Below are 23645 nucleotides of genomic sequence, written 5' to 3' on the forward strand. Positions count from 1 at the left end.
TTTGAATTATTCAATTAAATGTAATTGCGAAATTACCAAATTTTTGGTTCAGGTAAAACCAGACACATGTTCCGCTCGGCGACGCACCACCCGGTATTTTTTTTTAATTCAAAGAGCTCAAATTATTGCCGATCGCCTTCTGAGTCATTAAGATTCCTTTTCAGCCCTTCATAACAGCATATATTTTATTATTATTCATTTAATTTTTTCTAGTACTGTATGAACGGCCGCTGTGTGGCAGAGCACGAAAACATAATTCCCGACTATTCCCAAAATGCACCAAGCTATGTCAGGCCGAATGGAAATCCTGGTAGACCTTTGTAAGCATTATATTTTTTACTATAATTTTAAAACACTTTAAAAAAAAACACCTAACTCTTTTTTTTAATAAACCACAAATAAATTAAATATTTTTAACACCAGGTTTTCAGAAGAAGAACTAGATGTTTCAGTTCCTGATATCCTTCCACCTGAGACAATTCTACAACTAAAATCAAACTATCCTAATCCTCCATCAAATTCTCCTCAATTCAATATCAATTACCAAAACAAATATACTACAAGTACTCAAGCTCCAACTCATTCCAGCCCCTCGTGGGGCTGGTTTATAGCCTCAAGCACTGAAAAATCAAATTCTTTTAATAATAACCTTCCACCCCCAACCACCACACAAAACGCCTACGTGGGAAGCTACTACGCTTTTCTACAAAAAACTACGAGAAGTCCCTACGACTTTAGGGACTTTGGCAAAAAGTCCACCGAGAACCCGTATAGTAGCTCTGGGTTTGGCTATAACGATAATATCAATAACAATTACCTGAAGAGGTCGTACAATGTTGCCAGCTACTACGTGGAGAGTAGCAGCAATTTGAACAAGACTCTGGCGGTCTCTTCCAGAACTTAAGGGTAAGACGGAAAGAGAGACATTATCAAATCAGCATCTTCAACAATGGACGGGCTGAGGCATCTACATCTACATGTGTTTCTCCCAATACCACATACTCTATCTATGTAGTATCTGATTTTAGTGGTTTATTTCTGAGTTTAACTCGTTCATACTGACTTTGTAACTTTGTAGCGATTTCCTTTCATCTGTCTATACAAACTCTTATTGGTTATTTTGCCTTTATTATTCTCTACTTTCTGTGAAATTTTCCTACCTAATTTTACTCGTAGATTCGTTTGTTATTAACTTAGTTTTATGTATATATATCATAAGGTATTTTTTTAAATTTACTTACAGTAGCAAACAAAGATCGTTTTTTACTCTTTTCAACATCGACCTACGACCTACCGCTATTTTACCTAATAATTGCAGCATTTTTAAAATGCAAAACACAAAATAAAAGCTAAGCAAATGGGCATTCAAATATATAAACATTGTTTTACTGAAACGAAATTCGATACCCTTAATGGAATCTCAATAAGTTTAAAAACTTTAATAAATTATATATATATTGAATATTAATCTGAAAAAAAACTATATGTAAAAAACAATAATTTAAAGGAAAAGTATTTTATACATTATATGACATTTCAAAGAAAAAAGCTAGCATAGTGTTAAACGATAAAATGATAAGTTAAACGTGTCAGCAGAAACTATCTTTCTTTTTGCTGTTTTCCGTCCGTATCGAAAGTTTTTTCGATGCGTATGTATTGAAAGTTGTTCACCAACAACGGTGATATGGTGATATCACCATAGCAACATCTTCTAACCAGGGCTGGGATTCTAAAATCACGACTCGATCTCTATACGATCACGACAAGGGTGATTCTAAATTTCAATCGTCGGCTAAATTCGTTTTATTCGATTTGATTTAGGTGTCTTGGTATATATTTGTTATTTTACCTAATATTTGACAGATGGAAGCGTCAATCGTCTTTTCTATTGATAAACACTAAGAATTTTCATTTATTTGGTTAATTTGTTTCGCCTCCGTGTGTTTTTATTTAAATATATGCCCATATAATTTCTTTTAAATAAAAAAAAAATTCGTTTAAAACCACCACTACCCATAGGGAAATAATAATTAAATTCATGAAAAATCACAAAACTTGTTGTGTTTATCCACTTTTGGTTTTAATAGGGCAAAATGGGTACAATCAATATGACCTATAACACCAGAGAAATTGGATCTCTCTATAAATGTTAATTTATTAATTTGTCTCTCATCTCTTATTGAAAAATTAATGAATCAGTCAGCGAGGTGTCAATAATTTCAGTAATTTTATGGATCCAACGACTTGTAGTAGTCTCGCTAATTCCAAATTTAAAATCTTGTCGAATGCTTCTTTGGTAATAATCTGTGGCATAAAATCTTAACATACTAAAACTGCCCATTTAATGGCAATTCCTCTGCCTCTATTATTAACAGAAGGTTGTGGAAAATAGGGTCGAATTAAATCTATTAGTTGTTGTGTTTAAGAAAGCTTCTTGATATACTAATGAAAACCTGGTATGACTATTGGTAAACAATAAATGAAATAAATTCGTTTGAAAAAGGATGCTGTCACATTATGCACGTATTAAAAAAGGAAGAAGCTATATCGTCTGGTTTATACGATATACCCAAGCGTGTCGTCGACAAATCGTTAAAAACTAGGCAATCCGCAAGAACTTCACTAACGACTGAAAATTTCATTTAGAATCAGTCATATCGAGTAATCGTGTCGAATCGTGATTTTAGAATCCCACCGCTGATCTATGATCGACATCACATGCACTTATTTAATTTCTAGTCAATTAGGCTACATTCCGATAAGAACTGTCGGAACGACGCTCTCTGATGATTCTAAATAGACTTATCAAAACTTAAAGCACTGAGCAGTAGTAATAATTTCAATCCATTTTAATTTTATGGCTATTCCCTAAAAACTGACTACGTCCTAAAACCAATTTTATAATCAACTAAAAACTACTACATAATTTGTAATTCAGTGGTTTTCAGTAGTTAAGTGGTTAATCAATTATTGCTGCATAGCTAAATGGGCTTCTAACACAATTATTATTCCAAATAAAAGCTTATCATAACAAGAGGTCCACAAGTTTGCGCGTAAGTGGTATTTAATGCCCATTATCAGGTCTCAAAAAATTTCTTTGAGAATTGTTAATTGAAAAAATACCTCGCTATGAGTTAAAAAGTTTCACTAATGTTTTGAGAGAATCTAAATATCAACTAAAATTCTACACATTAAGAGACTTGTACATAGTATATAATTTAAACTGTAGATTATCCCACTCTTATACAATCAACATGTCGAAACCTTACACATCATACTAATCTACTAATTAAAAAGATATTAAAACGTATTTGTTATTTTAGCTGAAGAACTGGAGTAACCAAACCAACTCTGAATCAATGACTTGACAAAACCATCGAGAGCGGCAAGATGCGGTCTCGGTTGAGACGTTTCGACCGTCATTGACCGAGGCCATCTTCAGCAATGAGAGTTACTGAAGTGATTGTGATTTTTAGTTAGTTTTTAGGAGTTGTTTAATAGAACGCTCTTTATAAGAGATATAAGATTAGGATTATGCAACGTGAATAGTGGTTATACAAGTTTTTACAAGTTTAGACGTGTTTTTGTAAATAATTTATTTCAGTAAGTTAACTTGGCAATGAACTCATTATAATAATAATGTAATTATTAGATTTCTTTATGCTGTACAGGGCTTCGACCTTTCCTGTAATAATTTAATTTCATTTGTAGATCCTCTTTGTAATACTCCTGTATATATAAACATACTTTCATATGCCAGATACTGCCAATAGTTTTTGTCTATATTTTAGAAAAATATAGATAAAGTTTTATACCTATGCCATTAAAAATATAAAAAATAAAATGATATTAGATTTGACGCCTCAATATAAAATTTAACAAATGTTAACAAGGATAAAAGGATTTTTCATAATTCTTTATTTATTTTATTTTAGATTTATATTTTAGGCTTTATTTATATTAAGTATTATTATTAGGTAGAATATTTTACAGATTTTTTTAATGAAATTAAATTACATGTTGAAATTATGTCTTGTAGTAGAAAACATGTTTCGTACAGAATCAAAACAAAATATATGTATTATAACTTATTAATGCAATAAAAAGACAGTGGAAATTTGTATAGTGGCTTTTAATTTAACTCATTTCATTCTAAAATCCTTTTAAAAGCAATTTCTTATCATTGAAATAATAATAGCAGAACGATATAAAAAAAGAGCTATCCAAACACAATCTTTTATTTTCAACGTTTATTTGGAAGAGTTTCAGCTTACTCGTATTGACCCTTTACACTTATCAGTGATACAACCAAACAGCAAAACTAAAATTTCACGAAAATCTAAGAGTTTTTCTATTAAAATTGTTACATTTGTGTCAATTAGCCATGGAATAATAATTTTAATCGTTTTTTGTTATTCTGTGCTCTGCACGGATATTCAAAATAACTAAACATAAATTATTTCAATTTTTTTACAAATATTTTGTTGTGAGCTCTATTAAAATATCTGCATAGAAAAAAAATATTTAAATATCAGCATTTTATAACATAAATCTGAAAGTAAGTTGCACTTGTCTACAGAATACTTATTTTTTTTAAATAAAATTAAAAAAAATTATAGCAACTATATTAAAAAAAATACCATAATGACATTTTGTCAATTATTACATTCAAGTTTACACCAAAATATTAAGAAAACAATGTACGTCTAAAGTGAATTCCCATACATCAAAAAGAAAACAGGATCAACATTATTTTTCATGGCCACTTGCATTTTTAACATTTATAAAATCATAGAACCATTCCAAAATCAAAAATATTATTTTTACGGAAAATTAAATAATACAGGATTGGCTTGTAAGTCAAAAGGCGGAAAAATAAAGGTGGTAATAGGCGTATCTTTCGTATGGATTCTAATTTACTGAATAATTAGTTTTGTAAGTTACAGAAAGTATGTCTTTCTTTTGTGACCCTCCTGAGTTACTTGCCGCATTCAATGTTTCCGCTCTTTTTTGTCTAGCTTAGTTTAGGTTCTTAGAGGTAATGCACTAAATTAGTTTGAACATTAATTATCTGGTCATGGGCAAGCTGTACATCTTAAAAGAGTTTTCTCTTTGAGACAGCTAGTTAGTTCTGGTTTACTATCAGTTCTTGGAGCATTACTGTTCGACGGTCCTATGATGCAATGCCCCTGAGAAACTCACAATCGAAGGACCAAATGATATGACCACATGGTATACTTCTATTCAGCTTTGCCTAAATATATTAAAATCTCATATTCAATCAATCAATCAATCAATCAATGCTTTATTATCATAAAATTTAAAATTTTGTTGACAAAGCTATTATTTAAATAAATCATACAAACAAAATATACACAAAGACAAAACAAAAAATACAAATATATAAAAATAAAAAATACAACAAAACATACAAAAAACTTAACAATTTTATAAATTGTTTAGGTCACATTTCCTTAAAATCTATAAAATATATATACATTCACTTGTATACAAAGTCGGCAAAAGGCAGTTGTTTACAAAAACATTATTAGCAAACTACTAATTTGTTTATATAATATACGAATATTATTTATCTACATTATCATAACAACATAAACAAATTTACCAGTGTTTAGGAAGCGCGTGCTTAAAATTACATAACATTAGTTATTAAAAAATTAAAAAAAGTCGTTTACTGTGTATAAGGCTCTCTCCAGCAAGTATGATTTCAGAGCTTTCCGAAATTTGGAAAAAGTTGTTATTGATTTGATTTCAAATGGGAGATGATTGTGCATTTTTTTTGCTTTGTAAAGAATGGATCGTTTAACTAGTTCTGATCGTGGGGTTGGTAGATAAAGATCGTACTCTGCGTTTCTAAGAGGATAATTGTGAGATGGCCTTTCTGACATATCTGATAAGTGCTTGCGGATTAGGCAGACGGATTCAAATATAAATAAGGAAGGAAGACTTAGTATTTTAAATTTTTTAAAATATTCCTGGCAGTGAGTTCTGTAATTTAGTCTAAATGAATAGCGTATAGCTCTCTTTTGTAGCTTAAATATGCGTTTTGTAGCTTAAAATTGAGTCGCACCACACGTACCCCAAAACGGAAGGGCATATCGGAGGTGCGACTCAAACAGGGCATAATAAACTGTTATAGCCGTTGCCAAACTTAGCTCCCTGGATACTGATCTCAGAGCAAAACATGCAGAACTTAATTTTTTGGATAAGTAATCGATGTGGATATCCCATTTTAAAGAGTTGTCTACCATCAGTCCCAAGAACTTTACGGAATCAACGACCTCCATTCTGTTGTTATTAATTACAAAAGGTTGCAACGCACCGCTAAATGATAATACTCTAGTTTTTGAGACGTTAAGGCACAAGAGATTTGAATCGCACCACGATTTAATGGTGACTAGGTCACGAGATATGGTTCTACGAAGAGCCACCATATTTAAGTTGCTCCAAGAAAAACTAGTATCGTCCGCAAAGAGACAAATTTTACCATTTATGTCCAGATTAGCAATATCATTTATAAATAGAAGAAACAAAATAGGGCCTAGAACTGAGCCCTGAGGTACCCCGCATTCTATTGGCTTGCTCGAAGACGTCATCGAATCAACCCTAACAAACTGATTCCTGTTGTTCAGGTATGACATGAACCACTCGAGAGGTGTTCCTCTAATTCCATAGTGCTGCAATTTATTAATTAGGATATTATGGTTTACACAGTCGAAAGCTTTAGAGAAATCACAGAAAATTGTTGCTGTAGAGAGATGGCTGTTTAGGCTGGAGTATATATTATTAAAGAGGGACAACATAGCATCATTGGTGCACTTGTTACTTAAGAATCCGAACTGATGCGGGGTTATAATTTTATATTATTACCTTTTACTTCAGTACTTTGGAGTTACGTATTGCTGATACGGTTGTGGTAATAGTGTTGCATTTCTGAGCATATTTCAAAGTTAAATAAAAACATTCTTCAGGTTATCTTTATGTCAGGGCTACTTATCAGGAGTTGGGAAGGGATATTGCTCGTAATTCGTTTTTTTTATTGTTTTCTCTCGTTAAATCACATTTAAAATACGAGTGGCTATTTTAGGGTGCATCCGATTTTCTATCACGTCCGGTTTAACGAAAAATTTCATTCTTTCTAATTTTAAATGGGATCCCCGGTATATTTTTGCATATCTCTATAGAAAATGATATTAAAAATGAGTGGTATGAACACATTTAAATTTGTATTTAAAAGCTTCTGTCAAGTAACAGCTGCAGCTTATTTTCAGATTTATGTTATAAAATGTGCATACCTGTTTAAGTTATATTTTGAGAGGCGGGAATATACGACCGGAGCGTCCGATCAAAATGTGACGGCATTTTGAGTCAATTTTTCCAACCCTTTATCAGTAATAGCAGAAATAATAAACGGATGCTCTAAAAATCGAAAATGTATTATCGTGGACAAAATAAATTTATTTCATAATAATTATTGTATAATAAGAGCTGAGCGTGTAGGGAAACTGGACGATTTATTTGTGACTACCCGGGTCAAGAAGTGCTTCCACTTAAAAGGTTTTAAACGTTTTTCAATAAAATTTATTTAATTAAATGCTTCCTCAATAACTTAACCCATATTTAACTTGTTAATTTTAAAAAAATTAATTTCCCTTGTGTTCAGTGCAAGTCGGGAATCGGTAAATGAAGTTTTTTGGTTACCTAAGAAAGGTGAATAAATGTGTCTGTAAAAGATCTCTACAAAAACCTACCACATATTCTTTAGCCCAAATTTAGTCTATTTGAGCAAACTTATCTTAGTACAAAATTGCTTGGAAGAAACAAGAAAAAAAAACATTCAAAAATTATCGCTACAGCTAAAGTAAAAATACATATAATATACCTTTAGATACCTACCAGTAGATATAATGTAATAAAAGAGTAAAATTTTGATACACTACGAGTTTATTGGCTCGGATGTTATTACAACACACATTGTAAGCATGTTGTAGATACATAAAGTAAGGGTTATTTTAATAAGAAGACCTATCCGATTAAAAGATATTTAATTTAACCAACTGCATGCTGTTTAATATTAATAACAAATGCGATGTTTTTCATAAGATAACTTAATCCTAAATTTAAAACACTAAAATAAACCACGACCAACATCTAAAACCACTTAAACTGGTTAATCCTTAGCTAAAGAAATTGTAAATTTATATAAATCTTAAAATGATATAATATCTTAAACTACTTAACAAAGAAACTATGTTCCTGATTACCACTGCTTTTAATATTTCGTTGGGCCACTTCCCAAGGCTCTAAGCCCAATCCTGGCAATAATACCAACAGACAGCAAAGTGACTACTCCTGCTGGCATAATTTTTCCGGACTTGTAAAACCGCAGTCCCATTACACCTGCTAGAATTGAACTGGCGGCTAGTTGCACGCCATATCTCATAGGGTCTTGTGTGGTTTGATAGGCACCTATTGCCAGGGCTGTCCCAAAGATAAGACCAGCTGCTAGGGAAGGAATAGAACCTACAATAATAAAAAACATGAATTAAAACCAATTTATTTATTGCTTTTATTTATAAAAGAACGCGATTATCTCATTTAATTAATACCATAAATGGGTGCCCCAAATATTAAGGGAAATATTATTTATAACAAATACACAATCTCCAAACCCATAAGGTTTGCAAAGAATTGGGGCTAAAAACTGAGGATATCTTACTAAATTTAAGGAAAATTTAAAGCCTTATACATTTTACATTAGTATTAAAAGTAAGTTATTTTGTATCAGCCACTGTTAAAAAGTTGAACATTTATAAAGTTTTTGTTTGTTATATTTTTGACACGTTTTCTATAATGTCAATAATAAAAATACCATGTTTTCAGTTTTAACATGTTTTTTTCTACTTTTAGCCATTTGGGTTTTAAATGTGCGTCAGATCTTATTTCTTATATGGTAAGAACTATTCCTAATATTAATTTAAATGAAGGTACATGAAAAGTAGGTAACTATTTTTGAAGGTGGTAGACAATGATATAGTGAAAACATCTTGTCGGACTTGCATTGTCTTATATATTTAATGTAACACGACGTTTCGGTTGGTAAGTATCTCCAACCGTTATCAAGTGTAAACTGGCGCTTTTAGTTTTTTGCGGTCAGTTTACACTTGATAACGGTTGGAGATACTTACCAACCGAAACGTCGTGTTACATTAAATATATAAGACAATGCAAGTCCGACAAGATGTTTTCAAGTAGGTAACTACTTATAAAAACGGCAAATATGTTTTCTATGTTTTATTACCTTGATGTTATTAGTAATAATTAATATATCAGTTTTAACTCCGAAGATAATGAAAATATTGAATTGAAACTTTTACATTTTTTATTGAAATCATTCTATTTTCTGAATATGTTACAATATACAATATGGCGAGTTGGGAAGACTTTTCCCAACCCGCCATATTGTATTTCCACAAATAAAAATGCCAATCTTTTGTCAAGAGTTATGCACAGTTATAGCCCCTCCAGTCCAAGAATGGACTTAAACTTACATATATTACAATAATTGTCATTCCATTTTAATTTCCAGAGAAAATTTAAGAAGGGGATTTTTTTTAAACGCTCCATTAGCGAGCCAGGAAAACAATCAGACATGGCTAATATTTACTTTTAACTAGCAAACCTTGTGTTCTTATATGAGACCAAGACTAACAAATTCGAAACTTTTTTTTCAAAATAACCATTGTTTGGCGAAATGTTTTTTTAAGCTGTTAGTTATATGAAATTAGTATGATTACATTCACCTTTGTTTGAGATATATCTACTGTTATTTTGGTAAACATAAACGCACAGACCATAGAGTAGTGCGAAAATGTTTGTTTAGTATTTTTCATATAATTTTTAATAAAATTTGTAAATTCATTTAGAGATAGGAGAAAAAAGACGTTAATTGGAAAGAGTCTAAATATTTCTACAAATGTGCTAAAAATAATACAAAAATATGAATCATGGTTATGTAAGAAATGTGTCAAAGTTGGAAAGACATATAAAACTATTTCTCAAATTAAAAAAAATATTTTAGCAATTTTAGCAATATCTTAATCTTGATCCCAAAAAAGAATTTCAGCCAAATTAGAAAAAAAAAACCCTTATATACCTTGTATACCTTGCATACATTAATTAAGTTGTAAAGTTAAATTAAACTATTTGCCATTCTGAAGTACTTAAGTAAAATCGATATTGTTCTGACAAATTCATAATTAATAATTTATTTTGTTGGATATTAGACACTGGTTGGATATTACGTAAATATGAATTTAGAAAATACTATGTCATTATTGAAAAAAAAAGCAATAACAAAATTAATCAATTTTAAAAAATTCAATAAAATTATGAAGTACTCTGAAACATCCTACAATGAAATAAAAAACCATGTTACAATCTGCATATAATACAAGAATGAGTTTAATCCCATCAATTGAGCTTAAACATAAACAAATCCTCATACATGCTGATCAATAATTGACCTGCAATAAATCTACAACCAATAATAATTCATGGTCAAAACATATAACAGGATATTCCAGAGTACTCACTTACTTGGGTATGGGTATATAAAATGATGTATATATAAATAAAGTTAGAAAAAAAATATTTGCACCATTAGGTATACTAAAAAAATTCATGTCACATTAAATTAAATTATTAAATTGACTCCCGTTCTTGAGCACAAAATGGTTGCCTTGGAAGTTCTCAGTTTGGGTTTTGAAAAAATAGGAACATGGTTTGGGCATTCTTGATCTTGTTAACAGGATACTTTATTCATTTGAGAAAAAATCGTCAGTCAGGTATTTGGCAGTTCGACCATGTGACCTGACCAGGGCATTCAATTGTGTGAATCATGACCTGCTTATCTGCAAACTGAAATTCTACAACCTTGCCACTCCAGCAATTTCTCTTTTAAAATCATATTTGGCAAATAGAACCCAGTGGGAGAGAGGACGTCCCAACAAAGGGAATTTTGTGTAGGAATCCCATAGGGCTCAGTTTTGGGCCCCATCCTTTTTTATTTTACTTCAGCAACTTAACCCTAGCTAACATAGATGCTGCTTTTACTTTCTTTCTGGATGACTGTACTTCAAACACTTGATCACAGACTTTTGAGGATGGAGGTTGGACAGTCAGATGCTAAAACAAAGGTTGATGCAAACAAATTGCTTCTTAATCAGAGCAAAATTCGGCAGATGGTATTCTCTCTATGTAATCTTGATAATGTAAATAATCACACAGACTCAATTAAATTATTTCGGAGTTTATGTCAATCTGCTACTTAAATGGGATTAGGCCACCTGGCCTATATAAACATATGAACATATGAAGGTCATATAGGCAATATAAAAAGACTCAGTACTGGTGTGTATGCCTTAAGATAACTAGCTCAATGTGTGACCCTTCCAGTCCTAAATCAAATCAAATCAAAATATATTACATATAAGTTATAAATTACAATACAATAATACCTCAAAACTTCATAATTATAACTATAACTAATAAGTATAATAATTAACAATATTTTGCCCAATAATTAAAGCTAAATAAATCTAAATAAATACCTATATACCTACTTATTTTTTGTTTTGTGGAGAGTGATCGAGCCTAAATTGATAATCAATTTGTGTGCAGCGATTTACTCTCTGTTTACGAAATGACATGCATGGCAAAATGGACAAAGTTGGCCAGACGACAGAGGTGCCAACAGTGAAACGAAAAAGTGGACATTAAATAATGTAATATTAAAAAGAACAAAATAAAACATGTTGAGATTCAAATACAAAAAAAAATTACAAATGCTGTTTTGTTTTGCAGAATGAATAATTTTATTGGTGTTCTAGTCTTGGAATCACCTTTCATAACCAGCTTTTTAATAGAAAATGGCAGCATATCTGGAATCTCTAACTTTCTTCTCCTATCTCTAAATGAATTTACAAATTTTATTAAAAATTATATGAAAAATACTAAACAAACATTTTCGCACTACTCTATGGTCTGTGCGTTTATGTTTACCAAAATAACAGTAGATATATATCAAACAAAGGTGAATGTAATCATACTAATTTCATATAACTAACAGCTTAAAAAAACATTTCGCCAAACAATGGTTATTTTGAAAAAAAAAGTTTCGAATTTGTTAATCTTGATCTCAGCATACTTTAGGCAGAAAACATGTAATATATTTACAGCAAAATGAATTACTAAACTTGGGTGTACAAAGTATTTCTTTTAAATTCATTCTTGTGGAGTAACTATCTGACACAAGGGAAAAACTGTTATTTCTTTTAGGAAAGCACAACAAACAAGATAATATATACAAATTTTTAGTGTTAAGGACATTTAACTCTTCATACAATAACAATGTAGAGTATCTACGAGGTTTCTTCGATAAAATTTTTAAAATACTATTTTGACAACCTTCAGATTTGCATCATATAAGCCTCCCCAACAATCCCATATCTCAATATTGATTCAATTATGAATTGTACAATATAAGCATATATTTTCTGTTAAACATATCTTTAAGCTGAATCAATTTGTAAAATAATTTTCTAATTTTAGAGGTCAAAAAGACAGCATATTCATTCTATTTCATCTATAATTATACCCAAATATTTTATTTTATTGACTTTATTAATTTTGACACAGTTACTGTTTTTGGTTTTACTACAAGTTGACGCATGGAGTATTAAATATTCATATTGTTTGTTTGATCGGTTTTTGTGGGAGAAAAAGCAATAAAATTAGTTTTTTCAAAATTTAAACTGAGTTTAATTAAACCTAGTCAACGGTAAATTTTGTCCAACCCCAACTCTGCCTGATCATATACTTCATTCCAATTAATAACTGAAAATAACAGAGCTGTGTCATCAGCATATGATACCACATTGCAATTTTTTAATATGTTACCAATATCATTTATATAAGCTAGAACAAGTATAGGACCTACCGTACCCTGGGACACCCCCATAGTAATGGTCGCCTATTCGGTATAAACATTGTTAATTTTCACTTTCTGTTTCTTACCTTTTTTCTTATAAGCATTTAACATATCCTATCCCTTAATGTTCAATCTCAGTTTGGTGTTAAACAAGCTTAATATTTTGTTTGACAATTTTTCACCAATCTCCTCGTCTAAATTGTATATGCAGATATTGTTCATTTTATCTGCCTGCTGTAGATTCTCGACGCGCTCTTCCAATTGTTCGATATAGGTTTGCTCCTTGCTCGCTTACAGTTTTTTGTAAGGAATTTATTGTATCCATGACCCTTGATAACAATTTATCTATGAAATCGTTATCACTAAGGAGATCTTTAATTGCTTCTTTAATGGTAGTGTTTACATCACTGGTAACTTTTGGTCCCATGATAATTTTTGCAGCACCTCAGAGATTAAATATGAACTGATACGTTCTACTACTACTTTAAAACGTTAATTTTATAGAGCGTACATAGACACAGTTGCCGCACGCCATGTTCTCGTTCTCATTAAAGACAGCTTACTTTATTTTGTTCCATTCTGTTTTGTCCTATGCACTATTAATATTTATTCTTTAGCAGTTCCTATTTTTCCATTCTATCCTGATACTTCTTTTGTGATATATGTAAATACAATGGTATCATAGCATGAATATATAAATATGAATTTGACCATAAAGGAAAAATTTTCTAGAAACAGTTGTCCAAACAGAGAGAATTAATGGTGAGAATTAAATTAAGCAGGGGACAGAAATTGAGAATAGCAGCAGACAAACAAAACACAAATATATACAATCATGTTAATTGAAAACATTCAAGTTTATACAACACCCAAAAAAGCAAGTTGTATGAAGGAAAAAACACAAACTCCACAGTACATCCTCTTCTGTTCGTGACATGTTACTTGTTAAAACAATAAAGCTTTTTTGATTTTGACTTGACTTTAACTATATCCTGAATCCATCAAATTCATTAAGAATACTAATAGGCAAAAGATGAAAGTGCTCCCTGTGCAATTAGTAGTGATAAGTGGAGAAGGTACAAAAAGAAAATTAGAAAAGAGCAGTGAAAAGAAAAAAGAAAAAAAAAACAAAATAAAGAGGGAAAGAAGTCAATAACAAACATAAAGCAAAACCAAATAAAGGTAATAAACATCAAACAAATAAGATACCTTGGAACTTGTAACATATGTATGAAATGAACTACAGTGAATCTGAAGACAAAGACAAAAAGTTCAGTTGCGATTTTTGTGACAAAGATAGTGGTATAATAAGAAATGCCTACTGGCAAAGATTAATGTTAATACTTTTGTAATGTTGACAGTTCCTAATATTTATATTTCTCAATTTTTACTTAGTTTACCTCCTAATTGTAATTTACATTTAAGTGTAGATGAATTATTTTTGTTAACATGGTATTTTTCATATAGTTAATAAATAGCTCGATAAACAATTGGTCCTTTTTTTAGTTACTTATTTTATGTAACTTTGACTTAAATATCAAAATATGAAACTGCTTAAAAAATGGCAGAGAATCATAGAGTAATATTATTATTATTTATTATTATTTATTTATTCATGCCAAAAAGTATAAAGCTTTTACACAAGTCAGTCAAAAATATAACTCCAAATAAAAGTATTAAACTGTAAAATTCGTTTTACCTAAGAACAAAAATAAAACACATATAAGCCTAAAAAGTAATGCTTAAAAACACTTAACACTAAAAGTCAAGAGACCCAGCCTATGCAATAGCACTGAAATTTGAGCTCAGGAATTCCTCAAATGAATAAAAAGCATTGGTGACTAAAAAATGTTTTACCTTTGTCTTATAAGCATTAAGAGGCAAATCCTTAACGGAGACCGGCAGGACATTAAAGAACTTAATTCCATAATAAGACACGCCATTACGGGTACGCTCGAGTCTCCTAAATGGTGCCACCAAGGAGCCGCTATTTCTGGTGTCATGACTGTGAGTGCTAGCATGAGTCGCAAACCTGGGTAGGTTTTCCCTAATGAATACAAGGCACAGAAGTATGAAGGCGCTTGGTAAGGTGAGAACTCTCAGAAGCCTGAAGTGGACCCTACAACAATCCCTGTATCCAATCTGCGCAATCACTCGCAGACATCGACGTTGCAATGCAAAAATCCTGGGCATATGCGCTGAATGACCCCAGTTTAGTAAGTTATACGTCATTAGAGAGTGAAAATATCCAAAGTAAGCTGTCCTGAGAGTACCTGCGGAGACAGACCCAGACAAATTGCGAATCAGGAAAGTACACCTCGATAATTTGGCTGACAATTCATCTATGTGACCTTGCCACGTCAAACCACTATCCAATCTAACACCCAGAAAATCCACAGACACACCTAAAGATTGTTGCTGGGAATCAACGTCTGAAGGGAAAAAATTATATTTTGAGTTTTGGACTCATTTAAGCACAATCTATTGGAAACGGCCCAGTCTCTAAACTGAGAACAAGATTCTTGAGCCTTGAGCGAAATGTTTGCGCAACTCCTATTAGTACACAGGGATGTAGTATCATCAGCATACAAATAGAAAGTGCAATCAGGGTGACAAGTTGGTAGGTCATTAACAAATATAAGAAACAGGATAGGCCCGAGAACGGATCCCTGAGGCACTCCATGCTCAATCGACAAACTCTGAGACCTACATCTCCCAAAACAAACAAACTGACTTCGGTCACTCAAGTAGGACTGTAGCAGTGACAGACTTCTCGAACAAAATTTGTAGTGGTTGAGCTTTTGAAGAAGAATATTATGCTCCACACAATCAAAAGCCCTAGATAAATCGTAAAATGAGGCTTGGGAGTACAGAGCACTTTCAAATCCGTCAAGCACCACGTCACACAGGTTCTGGACCGCACCAGTGGTGGAGTGTTTCTTTCTAAACCCATGTTGGTTCACATAAAATAAAGAGTTTTGTTCAAAATACTCCTCTATTTGAGTCTTGAGTAAAGACTCAAAAATCTTTCCAATGATAGGCACCAGAGAAATGGGACGGTAGTTTTCAACATCCACTTTTGAACCCTTTTTGTGAATAGGAATGACCTTGGCAATTTTAAGACAGGATGGAAATGTGCCCTTAAAGATAGCCAGGTTGATTAGTTTGGTCAGGGGAACAATAATTAAATTCTTAATAGTCTTTATGAGTCTGATATTCAAATCATATGGATCATTTTTGCACTATTCTTCATGCCATCAATCACCTGACGGACCTGGATGAAAGTAACTTCGGCAAAGGAAAAGCCGGGTCCGCAAGGGCCAGTCAAATAAGCTAAAGGATTTTTGGGAGGCAGAGGAAGAGTTTCTTTTAGTTTGGCAGGAACATTCACGAAAGATTCATTAAAATGGCTGGCATTAATATCACTCAGCTCCGATTCCTTTACGCTAGGGTTCAGAGCTGTAATTACCCTCCACATTGCCCGGACAGGGTTACTTGACTGGCTAATGAAGTTGTCATTGACCTTTCTCCTCCTTGTCTGAATTTCAAGCCGGTATTTGATACGGTAGGTGCGGATAGTATCACTTGATATCAAATTGGGGTATTGTTGACTAGCCCGTCTTAAGAAACAGAGCCGTTCTCTCATCTCCCTGAGAGACTCATCAAACCACTTAGAAGCAGCTGAGCGCCTGGCGGTATTCGCTGATTTTGACTTCAGTGGAAAACACATTAAATAAGCCTCGCTCAGAGATTTAACAAAAGAATTAAAAGAGATATCAACATCACTAGTATTGCCTATGAAGTCCCAATCAAAGTTCTCCACCGCATTATAAAAATTTAACAACCCCCAATCTGTTATAGGGCGGTAACATATACGAACAGCGTCACCTCGAATGGGGATGCTCTGTTTAAATTGAAACACAATTTCCAAGTGATCAGACAATGATGGATCACAAATATTAGCATTACAATTGGAACTGGAGACAGTTGTAAAAATATTATCCAGACAATTCAAACCCCTCGTAGCACCTCTAGCAACTGGATAAAGCCCAAAGCAAGAAAACAAATCAACAACCCTCCTCGACTGTGTCTGGTTTAGATTAAACTTAACATTAAAGTCACCAGTGATGACATATTTTTTGTTAATTGTTAAGCTAGCAAGAAAACCCTCCAGACAACTGAGAAAGTTGTCGAGATCGCCCAGTGGAGATCTATAGATAGTAAATATGAGAAACTCACCATGTTGGATCCCCGAAATCTCAAAATCCACCTCACATGCTACTCCTTGGGGCAGAATACTGACAGACTCGCAATTTAATCCATCACGCACATATATGCATACCCCGCCATGATTTCTGTTTATCCTACAAAATTTGGAAACAAGATTAAATCCGTGTATATGGGTTACACCAATTTCCGCCTCAGACAGCCAGTGCTCATTGAAACAAAGGATATTAATATTGAGGTTCGATTCGAGGTATGCCTCAAGCTCTGGGACTTTAGAATGTAGAGATTGACTATTAAGATGAAGTATAACATTAAAATTAAAATTATAAAGTTCACTAGCATGCATTACTTTCTTTTGTTGTAATGTTGGCGCTTTCGGTTTAAAAACTTCCTGACAACAGCACCCGAGGGCCAGACTTTGCCCTCCAGAACATCCGTCATATTAAGAGAGGAAACTCCAATTTTAAAAGATTTAATATGGTCCTGTGAAGTGGCCAGATCTTCACATACACAGCCTTTAAACCCATGAGAGTCCAGATGAGCCAAGACATCATTAACTGTATTGTCCTTGGATAGCCCGGAGAGGAAGATCCAGGAACGGTTGTCTGTGCCGTGATTACTCTTCTTACTTGGATTTGGTTTTAGGCTCGGTTTCAATGTAGGAAACATAGCAGAGGTGACAGTCAAAGGCAGGACATTCTTCCGAGATGTATTGGAATTGCTCCCCCCAGAAAGAATCTGAGCACTGGAATTCCTGTGACATTTACCACGCCAGCCTTTCCCTGGTTTGGAGATGTAGGTTGCAGAGAGGGCCATGGAGCTGCCATCCTTAGTGTTGACTGGGAAGGTAAGTTGGAAAGCATGGACACCATTTCAACATTAGTGTCCTTACTAATACAAATAATCAATGAATATATTTTCACAGGATAAATTGCAATCAGATACTTTATTTAATGTATAATTTAATTAATATTCATTTCTCTTAAAAAGCAGAGAAACAGTGTATTGACCTGTTAAATGATTTTAAATATTGTCTGAAAACACAATTTAAAATTTTCAAAGGAAATTTGGCTACAGAAGACATTTACTGATTTATAGAGATGAAGACTACTTGTGCAGCTTTACCACTCTGACAATTATCAAAAATAATTTTAATTTAACAATATTCAAGATAATTTTCTTGGTTTTATTCATAATACCTATTTGCCTTTTAATGTAATTCATTTTCGAAATAATTTATTTACTAAATCAAAAATTACAATTTTACATAAATCAAGGAATAAAAACATAGGTAATTCTGCAGTTTAGCGGCTTTTGTCAAAACTAACGAAAAATGGTCGGGTTTTTTGCAAAGTAGGTAGATTTCGATATATATTTTTCACTAAGAGTGCCGGAAAGCCAAATTATATCACGAAGAGGGTGTTATCACGCACTAAATCACTCACTATAGGACGCGATTAATCATTAGATTAACCTTGTATACCATTAGTTTTGTCAACAAATAGGTGACAACTGAGTTGAGGTTAGGTGTGGTGTTGCCAGTTCTGTCGTCTACTGTGTTTTGTCGCTCTGTAGCTTCAGCCTTGTCCCCAGTGTGGCTGACTCATGAGTGCCTTCTCTAAAGTGGCGAATTCACTCTATATTTTTTAGTCACATGAAATGTTAGGTATTATGCGTAAAATAAATTCACAAAAACTGTTTTCACCTTCTCTTGGGTTGTCGACTCTGGGAGTATGTGTGCAGTGTTTTGGTTTGTTCCATTTCTCTATCACCGCGAGGGGAACATAAGGCGCTGCGCACAGACCATAGATATACCTAACCCAACCCAACTCAATCCAACCCAGCCCAGCTCAATGCAACCCAACCCAACCCAAACCAACCCAACCCAACAGAACTGGCAACACCACACCTAACCTCACCTTAGTTGTAACCTATTTGTTGTCAAAACTAATCGAATACAGGGTTATTCTAATGACGTTATTCTATTCATGTCCCAAAGTGAGTGATTTAGTGCGCGATAACACCCTCTTCGTGATAAAATTTGGCTTTCCGCCACTCTTAGTGAAAAATATATATCCAAATCCACCTATTTTGCAAAAAACCCGACCATTTTTCGTTAGTTTTAACAAAAGCCGCTAAACTGCAGAATTACCAAAACATAATTTAGGAAAAAAGGATTGAACCTCGATATATAAACCAATAGCACTCAACTATACATAAATTGGCAGAGTGTGATATGTCCCTATAAAGCTATATTAAGAACTAAAACTAATGAAATCAATAATATAACCTATTATTAGCAATAACATAACCTAGTAGCAATAACAGGTATTTTTTTATACATTTTATGCTCTTAAATCATTACTTGAGACTATATTTGTGTTTCTTATCAATACATGTTAACTGAATTTTTGATATATTAAAACATTTAAAATTGATAAAAACCTGCTTCATCATTGCAGGCTTCAGAAACGAATAATTTGATATATATAAATCCAAAAATTTTAGCAAATGATGAAGGACTATTTTTATATATATATTATATATTTTATATTAAGTTCTAAATGTGCTCTATTTGTATTATTCTACAAATTTGTATTATGTCAATTTTTCAATGGCCTTTATATATATAAAGGGAAGGAAGTACTATATAGTTAAGTTTCTACTTACCAGCTTTTACATATCCCATAATTCCTCCTGCAGCAACTGTACCAGCGTACAGAAATCCTGGATAATCCACTGACATAATTATTAATTGTTTGGTGATAAAAAACTTACTAACAAAACTAATTTTTTTTCTAATCTAGTTAACCCGAATTAAATTACACTCACTGACGTTTCACGTTACAGACACAAAATTGAGAAAATAAAAAATTAAAATTGAGGTTATCTTATTGATTAGGTTGTGTGTTGTGTGTATACATTTGCTTTTTGACGGAAAGTACAATAATAGTGCTCTAGACACAACCACAATTACAAAAAAAAATTAAATACGTCCAAACCGAATACCCATACAAGAAAAAGTAATATAGGTATATCATCAAAACTTATTTAAGATTTAGATAATACTTTTTAGAAAGTAATCTAAACTAAAATTTGAAAAATTCCTAAACCTTAGGCGCAACTAATGATACAAATTTAAAAATGCTTATCCTAATAAATTACCTTTATTTCTTACTATGAACTTTTAGACGTTTGTATCTACAGGAACAAAAATAAATAGAGATTCTTATATCACAAAAACAAACCGGTGTTTTTCAAAATATAATCCCTGACATCAAACATAAATGACATGACATTCATGACAATATAATCACATGATCAAAATTATGACAGATATAGAGAGAGGTATGAACTATCGATTAAAAAAAAAAACGATGTATTTACAAAATATATTGATTTTTCAAAAATGTTTACAGACCTAATAATATGTTACTGGTTGATATAGCTGGTTAACCCGTAGCTATGATAAAGCATTACTATACAGTGATCATCAACAATAACATAGAATATCTCCCTTTAGAACTGAAAGTCTTGAAGTACGGTGTAGGTTTGTCGGTGTTTGAGATAGTTACCTAACAGCCGTTTGCACCGACTTTTTTTTATGAGACCCTTAAGCTAATTGTCCCTTAAAGTACCTGTTTTTATGTTGCTGCTCCGCTGCTGGATCACCAAATTGTGTAGTGTCTCTGCTGCTGGGAACAGCAAGGGTTAATTGTGGACTGTATTTTTTTATAGTTGAATTAAACAAACAAGTCCATCGTGAACCACTTCTTTATTTTAAAAATGCACTTAATATGCAAAGAAAGTGGAGGGCTTATTTGACGGCGTTAGTTAGTAGTTGACAACAACGTAACTTTTTTTTCTGTCAAAAACGATTCAGGTGTTTTAATTAACGTAAACCTTAACATGCCGCTCACCTTGAAAGAATGAAAATACTTTCAATGAAAACAGAGGAATACAAATCACTAAACATAAAAAACAGGACTTAACCTAAGTAAAAAATGAAAATACGCAGGTTAGTTGAAATAAATGAAGTAAAAATGAAAATGAACTTAATAATTATTAATAACGGAGACTTACTAAATTAGAACTATTCTAAACATGTCAACTTTGCTAAATGTCAATTGTCACTAATTGGAAGCGGACACAGTTTGGTAACAGTGCATCTAATGTTACCCAATATAGTTTTCACGGATACAATGCGCACAACACCATCATTCCCCGGATAGAGGCTATTAACGCGACCTAAAAAATTTCCACTTAAACGGTGGCAAGTGATTGTCTTTGATAAGAACCATAGTCCCTAATTGAATGTTCGGTTGGTTCTTCTTCGTCTAGTTTGCAAATTAGAAAAATACTCTTTGGTCCAGCGCGACCAGAATTGTTGTCTTAGAAGTTCTAATTGCTCAAAATTAGATAATCTATTGATAGCAGTATTCTGTAAATCAGGGTGAATAACAGATTGAAGTGATCGCCCAATTAAAAAATGTGCTGGGGTGAGCACTTGCAAATCATTTGGATCTGTCGAGAGTGGCGTTAAAGGTCGTGAATTTAGAATAGCTTCTATCTGGGTAATTACTGTGTAAAGACCTTCGAAAGTCAATATTGTGTTAAGTATAATCCTTTTTAAGTGATGTTTTGCCGCTTTAACACCCAATATACACCACAATATGCTGCAATAAAATGCCATGAAACTTCAAAAGATGATTCTAGATTTTCCTTAAGTGTTGGTGAATTGCCTTTTAGGAAGATACCTAGTTCCTTCAAATAGTTGCATGCGCCTACAAAATTAGTACCATTGTCAGAATAAACATTCAATGATTTACCACGTCTTGCAATAAATCTCTGAAAAGCTTCAAGAAAGGCCCACGTGCTTAACTCAGTGACCAGCTCCAAATGGATCGTTTTTGTTGTTAAACAAATGAAGAGTGCTAAATAACATTTGCTGATCTTGCAACCACGTCCCTTTCGATCCTTCATTTGAAAAGGTCCAGCATAGTCAATGCCAACATCAGAGAACGGAATTCGAGGACTGACTCGAGAACTTGGAAGATTACCCATGATAGGGTTAGGTGAAGTGGGATTGAAACGAAAACAAATGAGGCACTCTTTGATAATTCGCTTTGCTAAATTCTTACCAGATATAGGCCAGTAATTATCTCTGATGTGTGCAAGCAATAATTGAGAGCCGCAATGTATAAGCACTTTGTGTTCATGCTGAAGAATCAACTTGGTTAGGTGATGCTTGGGACACAACACTGCTGGATGTTTCTTATGAAATGAGTACGATGAGTTTTTTAGTCTTCCACCAACTCGGATAATTCCTTCTGTAATAAAAGGAGTGAGACTAAGTAGCCTACTTTTATTTGACACTACCCCAAATTTTAACAGTTGTTACATGTCTTTAGCATTGCGAAGTTCAGATATTGTCAAATGGCTAAAATGCCTATCGAATATTTTAATTCGGCAATTAAAAATGAACCTAAGGCAGAATGCCATAATTCGAGTAATACGAGTGGAAGTTGAAAATTTGTGGAAAGAAAATAAATTTTGATTTTCGATTTCCACAAATGTTTGTGTTGTTTTGCGAAGAACTGGCAATTCTGTAACAGCTATTGGTTTGTGCATGTGAATATCTAAGGGCCAATTGATAGATGGCTTACGAAGCCACAATGGACCATGAAACCACATGTCTGAATAATTAATATAGTTGGGTAGCATTCCTTTTGATAGAATGTCTGCAGGGTTCTGATCCGTAGAGACATATCTCCATGAGTCAATTGGAGTAATTTGTTGTATAGTGGAAACGCGATTTCCCACAAAAACCTGTAGAGTATTGGGTGAACATCTTAACCACGCAAGGGCTACAGTCGAGTCACACCAAAAATAGACTTCACTGAATTGTAAAGTTAAAGAAGATTTGACCTTGATATACAATTGTGCCAAAAGTAAAGTACCACATAATTCCAATCTTGGAATGCTTAAAGACTTGAGTGGCGCTACCCTAGTTTTGGATGTAGGAAGTTCGACCTGAACTTTATTATATTCATCCACAGTTCGAACATGGATACATGCTCCATATGCACTATTTGATGCATCCAAAAATCCATGGAGTTGAACAGTGACTGGATTTTGTACTAAAATACATCTTAAAATTTGTAATTTATTTAAATTAAACAGTTGCGATCTGAAATGTAACCACTTCTTGGCTATGTCAACTGGAACTGGTTCGTCCCATGAAAGTTTTAGTGTCCATAAAATCTGTAGAAGTATTTTCGCTTTAATGACAACTGGACTTAAGAGACCAAGGGGATCAAAAATCTTTGCCACTTCGAAAAAAATAAGTCGTTTTGAGAATTACCCAACTTTTGAGGGGATATCGATATGAAATGAAAGGTTATCT

The 23645-nt window shown here is 32.8% G+C and overlaps 3 protein-coding genes across 5 annotated transcripts in view; 1 reads left to right on the top strand and 2 right to left on the bottom strand.

Annotated features, from left to right (window-relative positions):
• Positions 1 to 4121, top strand: part of LOC126736456 (A disintegrin and metalloproteinase with thrombospondin motifs 16) — a 161636-nt gene extending 157515 nt beyond the window's left edge. For 2 of the 3 annotated variants that reach the window (XM_050440810.1, XM_050440809.1), the window contains exons 16-18: positions 214 to 320; positions 424 to 906; positions 3324 to 4121. In XM_050440810.1, the coding sequence (XP_050296767.1) occupies positions 214 to 320; positions 424 to 904 (588 nt within the window). In that variant the 3' untranslated portion in view covers positions 905 to 906; positions 3324 to 4121. The remainder of the gene's footprint in view (positions 1 to 213; positions 321 to 423; positions 907 to 3323) is intronic. The other variant, XM_050440811.1, reaches the window with a different exon arrangement.
• LOC126736476 (homologous-pairing protein 2 homolog) overlaps positions 1 to 20531 on the bottom strand; it is a 33611-nt gene extending 13080 nt beyond the window's left edge. Inside the window, exon 1 of the mRNA XM_050440859.1 lies at positions 20405 to 20531. The gene's annotated coding sequence lies outside the window, so the exon portion shown is untranslated. The remainder of the gene's footprint in view (positions 1 to 20404) is intronic.
• Positions 8050 to 20114, bottom strand: LOC126736479 (transmembrane protein 14C). The gene is made up of 2 exons (XM_050440862.1): positions 19910 to 20114; positions 8050 to 8544 (listed from the first exon to the last, which is right to left on the bottom strand). The coding sequence occupies exons 1-2, from the start codon at positions 19983 to 19985 to the stop codon at positions 8294 to 8296; spliced, it is 327 nt and encodes a 108-aa protein (XP_050296819.1). The 5' UTR covers positions 19986 to 20114; the 3' UTR covers positions 8050 to 8293.
• Positions 20532 to 23645: the final 3114 nt, after the last annotated feature.

The sequence above is a fragment of the Anthonomus grandis genome, chromosome 5 (genome assembly GCF_022605725.1).
Source record: "Anthonomus grandis grandis chromosome 5, icAntGran1.3, whole genome shotgun sequence".
In the NCBI taxonomy this organism is placed as follows: domain Eukaryota; kingdom Metazoa; phylum Arthropoda; class Insecta; order Coleoptera; family Curculionidae; genus Anthonomus; species Anthonomus grandis.